This window comes from Gekko japonicus, unplaced genomic scaffold (genome assembly GCF_001447785.1).
Source record: "Gekko japonicus isolate JY-2015 unplaced genomic scaffold, Gekko_japonicus_V1.1 scaffold1727, whole genome shotgun sequence".
In the NCBI taxonomy this organism is placed as follows: domain Eukaryota; kingdom Metazoa; phylum Chordata; class Lepidosauria; order Squamata; family Gekkonidae; genus Gekko; species Gekko japonicus.
Window position 1 is genome coordinate 81,298 of NW_015161451.1, and position 7,925 is coordinate 89,222.

The following is a 7,925-nucleotide window of genomic DNA, read 5'->3' on the forward strand; positions in this document are numbered from 1 at the left end:
GGACTGAGGCCCCGGCTCTGTTTTTGGGCTGCCCGGCAACCTGTCACTCCAGCTGGTTCATCAGTTAGCGCCCACCGGACAATGACATGTGAGGGGTCAGGATTCGTTTCCTAGCTGGAGGTATGGCAAAGGTGCTAAAGCCTGAATGAAGCACTCAGCTGTTTGGAGAGATTCTTTGAAATCTGTGATCTGACTGTTCTCCCTTCTGTTTCAACTGGACCACTGAAATGGTTCAGGAGGAGGAGGAGGCAGGCAGAGATATGGAGATGAAACACTAAATTAAATGCAGAATTTGCAGTATAAGAATTTAGAAGAATAGAACCATAGAGTTGGAAGGGATCTCCAGGGTCATCTAGTCCAACCCCCTGCACAATGCAGGAAGTTCACAAATACCCTCCCCCTCCACACCCCCACTGACCACTGTTCCACACCCAGAAGACGACAGAAAAACCTCCAGGATCTCCAGCCAAACTGGCCCGGAGAAAAATTGCTTCCTAACCCCAAAGTGGTGATCAGCATTTCCCTGGGCATGTAAGGAAGGGCCACGAGGACTAAGCACTGAGGGAACCCCTCCTGCCCTCCCTCTCAGCATGATCTGCCCGAGTTCACACAATCCGCATGGCTGTCAGGTGGGGCCACCTGGCCTCTGCTTGAAAACCTCCCAAGAAGGAGAGCCCACTACCTCCCGAGGAAGCCTGTTCCACTGAGGAACCGCTCGCTCTAACTGTCAGGCAGTTCTTCCTCATGTTTAGCCAAAAACTCTTCTGATTTCGTTTCGACCCATTAGTTGTAGTCACACCTTCTGGGATAACAGAAAACAACTCTATACCACCCTCTATCTGAGAGGCCTTCAAGTAGTTGAAGATGGTGATCATCTCACCTCTCAGTCGTCTCCTCTCCAGGCTACACAGACCCGGCTCCTTCAGCCTTTCCTCACAGGACTTGGTCTCCAGACCCCCCACCCTCTTCACTGCCCTCCTCGGGACACGTTCCAGCTTGTCTAGATCCTTCTTAACTTGTGGTGCCCCAAACTGAACACAGCACTCTAGGTAAAAGGTCTAACCAGAGCAGAGCAAAGTGGTACCATCATCACTTCGCATGATCTGAACACTGTGCTTCTGTTGATCCAGAATTTCTCCTCTACAGTCTTCATACTTAATTCATGACTCGTGTTTTGGCCAGGGAACATCACAGGACAACCTCCGTCACATCTTGGGCTTAATGCTGGATATTCTCAACATGAGTCACAGCAAACCAGGTTACATGTGCTCATGCAGCACATGGGTTATTTGGGGGATGGGGGATAAATGGGCCGGTTTTTACCCAGTGCTCCCAACGTGTGTTTGGCAGAGCATTTTCACTGCCTAGCAGAAGCAAGCCCTTGGGCACTCCCTGAAGCGTCCAGTGGCCACGGAGGAGGCTGGGACAGCCCCTCCCTGCTTTGCCAGAAAAGGCCTGTGGTGCTCCCTGCACATAATGCTGCAGTTGCACCACGCTGCGGCTGGAGACCTGGTGACTGGCAAGTTCTCACAAGAGGCCCTTTGCCATGTTTCACACAGCCCAGCTTTTGATGTCGGCACTTTGTTGCTCCCTCTCGCTCTCCTCACTCATTTCACGGCTTCTTGGGAAGGCTACAGTCCTGCCTAACTGTCCCACCCACGCGTGAGTTCCCTCTGCCTTGGTTCTGAAGCAGCCATAAATAGTATAAGAAACGAAGCCTCCAGCAGCCTAGGGAGGACTGAGAGGAGAGCCAAAACACATGAACCTCCCTCCCATCTTGCCGCCCCTTTGCTTCCCTGACTGCCTGGCTGCACGTTGTGTCCTGAGCAAGGGGATACCGACCTTCTTGCTGAGTGACAGGCTCGTAAGACAGGACAAACTCCTCTTGGCCACCTGGAAAGTTGGACAGAAAATACATTATTTCAAGCAATACATGAAAGCATTTGTACAACAACGTTTAGGCAGTGAGTACTAAGTGGAATACTCTACAAGGAGAACTTTGCGAGCCCGTGAGGCACAGTGGCGAGACGAGGCTCTGGGACACCCAGGGCTGAACCCCCGTTTCTTTCCCCCCCCCCCCGTGGGGGCTGAGGGGGGGAAACCACCTTGGGCGAGTCACACCCGCTCAGTCCAGCCTACCTCCTCACAGGATTGTCCCTGAGAAGGTTTAGTGGATGAAAGCTGCCCCCCCCCTTACTGCAGGAAAACAAAACACATAGGCATATTACCCCCATACAAAGGGATGTCTATAAACAAGCAGATTTTTAAACTCCTACACTAATTATACAACCCTCTTCAGAAAGACAAAGTGTGATCAATACTGCTTCTGCTAGAAGCCTCCGATTTCAATACTCAATGAAAAAGAGACCCACAGGGAACAAAGTCTGTGCCTGTCTCTTTTCTCTCTCCCGGTTCCAGCAGTGATCTCTCTTGTCCATTCATGGGATCAGCCACGTTCTCCTAACCAGATCCGAGTAAGGCAAACTCTGCCGTGTCCAATTTTGGGCCACGAGCATTCTAGCTGCTACTATTCACACTGTCACACAAACTAATGCAGCCGTTCAGCCAACCCATCTATGTTGCCTGGCACCCAACTTTGACTGAGGTCCCTCCAGTCAGGAAAGGTGCCATCAGGTCTAAAAGGAGGCTGGCATGGGTAACAACCCGAGTCAAGGAAGCCCCCAAAGGCAGAAACGCTTCCTCTAAAAAGTGGAAGGTTTGGCCAAGTGAGGTGCACAAAAAGGAGCACAGCTTCTGACAAAACAAATGCAAGATGCCCATACAGCAGGCAAAGAGAGACTCTTTGACCAGAGGATAGCAAAAAACATAAATACATCAGAAGCAGGAAACCAACCGAGGAAGCAATTTGGCTGTTGAATGACAAAGCAATGAAAGGATTACTTAAGGAAGATGGTGAGATGGCTGAGAAACTGAATGAATTCCTTGCACCCATTTTCACTGTGGAAACTGTGGGTCACATACTCACACGGGAGCCACTGCTGTTGTGGGGAAGGCTGTCTGAAGAACTGGGTCAAATGGAGGTAGTGAGAGATGAAGTTCTAGGACCACCTGGCAAACTGAAAATTGGTAGGTCTCCAGGCCCAGGTGGTATACACTTGAGGATTCTTAAGGAACTCAAATATAAAATTGTTCATCTGTTAACTAGTATACGCAACTTGTTACTAAAATCAGCAGTTGGTTCCCTTCCTTGAACGCAATGACCTGGCAACAGTGAACCATGCAGTGGTCACCTCGAGACTGGATTACTGCAATGCTCTCTACATGGGGCTGCCCTTGTCCCAAATCCGGAAGCGGCAGCTGGTGCAGAATAAAGCGGCAAGACTGTTGTTGCGTGTCTTCCTGTGCGGGAGCACATCCAGCCTGCCCTAAAAGCACTGCACTGGCTGCCTATAGCATACTGGATTGGGTTCAAGGTTTTGGTTCTTACCTTCAAAGCCCTGTATGGTCAGGGACCTACTTACCTAAGGGACCGCCTTTCCCCACATGTTCCCCAGAGAGCACTAAGATTGGGGTCCCAAAACCGTCTGGCCCACCCAGGCCCTAAAGAAGCCAGGCTAGCTGTGACGGGGGCCAGGGCCTTTCCTGTAGTGGCCCCTAACTGGTGGAATGAGCTCCCGGATGACATTGGGGCCCCGCGGGACCTCCTACAGTTCCGCGGGGCCTGTAAAACGGAGCTCTTCCGCCAGGCTTTTGATTAGGGTGCCACCTTTCAGTAGCGTGGCCCTGGCCCCCCAACATCAGCACTAACTTAATAACTAACAGTCTGGCAAGAACCTGGATTATGATGGTAGATGACCATCTGGACGTTGAGAGAATGCCGCCATCTTTTATGGATACTTATGTTCCTTAACACCTAAATTTTATATGCTGTGGTTTTAATTCAATTTTCTGTGTCTTAACATATCTTGTTGTTTTAACATGTGTGTGTGTGTGTGTGTGTGTTCTGTGAGCCGCCCTGAGCCTGCCACGGCGGGGTGGGCGGGATACAAATTAAACAAACAAAATAAAATAAAATTTAAAAATACTGATTACCCACTGAACTTTGGGTGGCCACCTATTTGTTGGCAGATAATAACCCTGAATCCACTTATTTTGTTACAAAAATTTTAACGATAGTTTTATCGGTAAAGCGACAAAAATCTGGTCTGACACGACTGTAACAGAATTTGGTATATATACTTAGCTAATATGATCTCTTTAAACGAATAATAGTTTTTATCAGTGACTTCTGTTTTAACATCTTAGAATTTTCAGATTTGACTATTCTGATTATGAATTTGAATTTTGAGAGTAGTGCGGTACATCTGTGTGTGATAACAGATCTCTTTGGCTGAGCTGAGGGCCTTCGGTCATAGAAGCTAATAAAGAAAGTAAGTAAAAATGATCAAGGAAGAGGTTCCTGCACGGTCCACTGAGGAAGGCAGACGAAACCGTGTACACGGAATTAAGAGACTTCAGAGAGGGCTGCGTTAATAGATTTCCACTTAAAGGTTTGAAATAACTGAAATGTGAACTCATTGAAACACCCGGAGGTGGGCAGGCTGGCAAGGAAGTGAGTGGTCAGCCTGAGCTCCTCTTTCAGGGTGGTGCTTTATAAGATGGCTCATGGGAGCACCTGGTTGTGAGCACCTGGGCGCGAGTGAGCAGGCACAAACGCAGGGGAGGGGCTGTTTGTGGCTTGGATCCTGCCCAATCTAACAGAAAAGAATGCCAGAGAGGAGGCAGCTAGCCTGACCTCCTCGGAAGAAAAGCAGGATGGGGACCTCAAGAGGTTCAACACAAGCTTCAAAGCTCATCAGGCCTGGACCAAAACTTCCACATGAAAACGGCTCCAGAGAGGAGGCAGCTTGCAAAAGGGCCCCTGGAGTCTTATCGTGTCACCACCAGGGAAGAAATCTCCGCCTCTTAAGCTACCATCCAAAGAGGAAAGTGAAAAAAACACATACTTACGGTAGCTACTCTCACTGTCACTGGCGTTAGACGTTACCTGTTCTGGAAAGGCAACAGAGAAAAGGGGAGAGTGAGGGACTGCCACGGAACAGCATGGATTCTGAACAGAAGTGTGGACCAAAGGGGCAGAAATGGCCGGGAGTAACCCAGAAGAAGCAACAGCGTGGGGGGGGGGGGGGGGGGGATAACTTCCTTTAAGACCAAGCCATACTTGGCAATTTTTCGTTTGGTCCTCATAAAAGGAATCCCACAGCCCAGCTGTTGCGTGTAGATCAGACCGGCTGGCCTGCGGCTCAAGTTTCATGCACTCGAGACTTCATGATACAGTTCAAAAACAGCCCCGTGGGACACAGAGAAAGTTCTTAGAATGCACAGAAGAGCTGAAGGACACTGAAGAAACCAGCGGAGGACTCCTGCCCTGCAGAGAAGCAGCCTTCTGATGGTTTTGTTGGGCCTGCAAGGCCGGGCCGCAGCTCAGCCGGAGGCTTCCTGGAGTGCCGGGGTGGGTGGGGGTGGGGGAGACCCGGGCCCCCCACTCTTATTGGCCACGGCCCATTCCTGCCCCCTTTCAGCTGAGCCGGTGGCCTGTGGGCAAACCCAGCTGCATCGACAGCTTCCTGTTCTGCCGTCTGCCTCAACTGGATGTGCTTTATGAGGTGGGCCACATTTTAGCCGTCCCTCCCCCCAAGGAGCTCAGGGTGGGGCACGCAGCCCTCCACGCTCCCCCACAAGCCTGTGCCGCAGGGCTGCACAGCAACCAGGCGCCCGGGGGCAGCCCAGGGGACATCCCGGGCAGGCAGAGGTCTTCTCGTCCAACAAGCTCTCTGCCGTCCTCGTCAGGGCAGACGAGAGGCCCTCCTCGTTGCGTGCGCCTCATCCAGGAGGCATGGGGGGGGGAAGGGGGAGACTGCACAAGACACCCCATCTGGCGTGCCAGGAAGCATGCTCAAAGAGGAGACCAAGCGCCTCCCACGCTGATGCTGCTTTTGTTTTGTTTGCTCTTTGTGACACCAACCTGCTGGCTCCATAGAGCCATGCCTGGGACCCGGTTTCTGCCTCGTGGGGAAGACCTTATCCCAGTTCAGGCAGCCCGTGCATTACTAGCAACGAGAAGGGTAATGCAAACCCGCCAGGTGAGTAGACATGCTTGTAACCACGGAGGCGTGGAAAGGCTTCCTGGTCAAAAAGCGGGAGGCAGGGGAGGGTCGTGGGATCCAAATGAGAAGGCAAACTCCTGAAAAGGAGCAGGAGCCCAGCGGAGGGATCTGGCAGGAAGACGCTCCCGAGCCCAGCAGCGCTCACAAGACATGATGTCCTGGCAGAGTGAAGCGGGCGTGCGGGCGGGCGGGAGGGAGGCTCGGAGGGTGGCGGCGGGACTGGTTCAGGTGGCTCACTTACTCAGGCCTTTTGATCCCATGTCCTCAGGGATCTCCTGCAGAGTAGTTCCCAGAGGGCAAGCAAGAGAGAGAGAGACAATCACAGAGAAAACAACCGTCAGTAGCATATAACAGAGGTGCTACAACAAGGCGGTTCCAAGAGAACCCCCGCAGGGGACAAAGAGACCCGCTCAAAAATTTAGCCAGGCACCAATTCAAGAGCAAGAAAGTGGACTCTCGGGAAACCACCCTCCATCGGTTCTAGGGTACGATGGGAGGGTCTCCCCACAGCCACTGTAATCGATCGTCACAATCAGAAGGCAGGGAACCTTTCCCCCTGAGGAGCAGCCTGGCTCTCCAAGCCGGCCACCTGATGCACACACAGCCTCTCTCTGGTCCACGACAGTCCCCTGCTGCGGCTCTTGGAACCGCCTCCAAGGGAACCCCCTGCGGCACACCAGGCAGGCCCATGGATACGGTCACCTCTCTCTCTCTCTCTCTCTTCCGGTCTCCCCCCACCCACGTACTTACGGTCAACATCACTGGTCTCCTGCTCACTCTGGTCCTTGTTCTTGTAGAAGGGGAATTTTCGGGAAAAGAGGTTCTTTTTACGCTTGTCATTGAATGACTGCTGAAGAAGAGAAGGAGGGGCAAAACAAAGCATGTCGAATGTCCACTGTGTCACGGAGAGGTCCAGCCCTAGCTGTGTGGTCAGCCACGTGCGATGCAAGGCGGAAGGCGCTGACTGTGGCCTTCTGCATGCACGCGCATGGGGGCTTTTATGCCCGGGGACTGAGAAGGTTCTCAGCCAGCCAGCAAGCCAGCCGCTGGAAACACTGACGGGAAGACCAGACTGTTGTCGCAGCACAGCAGGCAGCAAGCGCCCAGGGGAGGGCCCATTCCGCTCCTACGGGACACTCTCAGAAACATGTCAGGTTTGAGTCCAGTGGCGGCACCTTAGAGGCCCGTCGGATTTTCGGGGCATGAGCTTTTGAGAGTCAGAGCTCTCTTTGCCAGACACCTTTGGGCACTCTTGGTGGCCTGCAAGGTTCGACTGCAGACAGGCACGGCTATCACCTGAAACAATCCCAGAAGCAGGAGTGGACTCGTCAAGGGCAGGAACTTCTTGCATGTACAACATACGTGCACGAGCGCTGGTTTGCTTCTATTTAAGAAATCCTGTTCTCCCTTCTCTGTAAAAAGGTTTCTTGCATGTCGCAGTTTCATTATCCTGCACGAAACAGTCAACTGCACTGACCGACAAGCCAGGGAAAGGAATAAAAACGCCTCCCATCTTGACCGGCCTGGCCTGAAGATCCGTGGGAGAGGCCTTTCTGTGGGAACCTGCCCCCCCCGCCCAGAAAGGCTTGCAGACGGCCCCCTCCCCTCACTCCCCCCAGCAGGCGAGGCACACACTACTCTCCACCATGGGTCTTCTTCCGGAGGTCAGCGGAAACGCTCTGATTCCAGAAGGCCTTGGAACGGCTCACTTGACTGAATTGTTTTAAACTGACTGTAGGTTTAGCGATACTTATGGTTGTTTTATGTGTGGCAGAAGGAAGCCTTGGACCCCCCCCC

The 7,925-nt window shown here is 52.4% G+C and overlaps 1 protein-coding gene across 4 annotated transcripts in view; it reads right to left on the bottom strand.

The window, feature by feature from the left end:
• DLG1 (discs, large homolog 1 (Drosophila)) overlaps positions 1–7,925 on the bottom strand; it is a 137,848-nt gene that overhangs the window by 10,853 nt on the left and 119,070 nt on the right. For 2 of the 4 annotated variants that reach the window (XM_015429078.1, XM_015429076.1), the window contains 3 exons: positions 6,879–6,978; positions 4,972–5,013; positions 1,843–1,893 (listed from right to left, as the gene is read on the bottom strand). In XM_015429078.1, coding sequence (XP_015284564.1) covers positions 1,843–1,893; positions 4,972–5,013; positions 6,879–6,978 — 193 coding nt within the window. Of the gene's footprint in view, positions 1–1,842; positions 1,894–4,971; positions 5,014–6,369; positions 6,404–6,878; positions 6,979–7,925 lie in introns of all 4 variants that reach the window. The other 2 variants (XM_015429077.1, XM_015429075.1) reach the window with 2 other exon arrangements.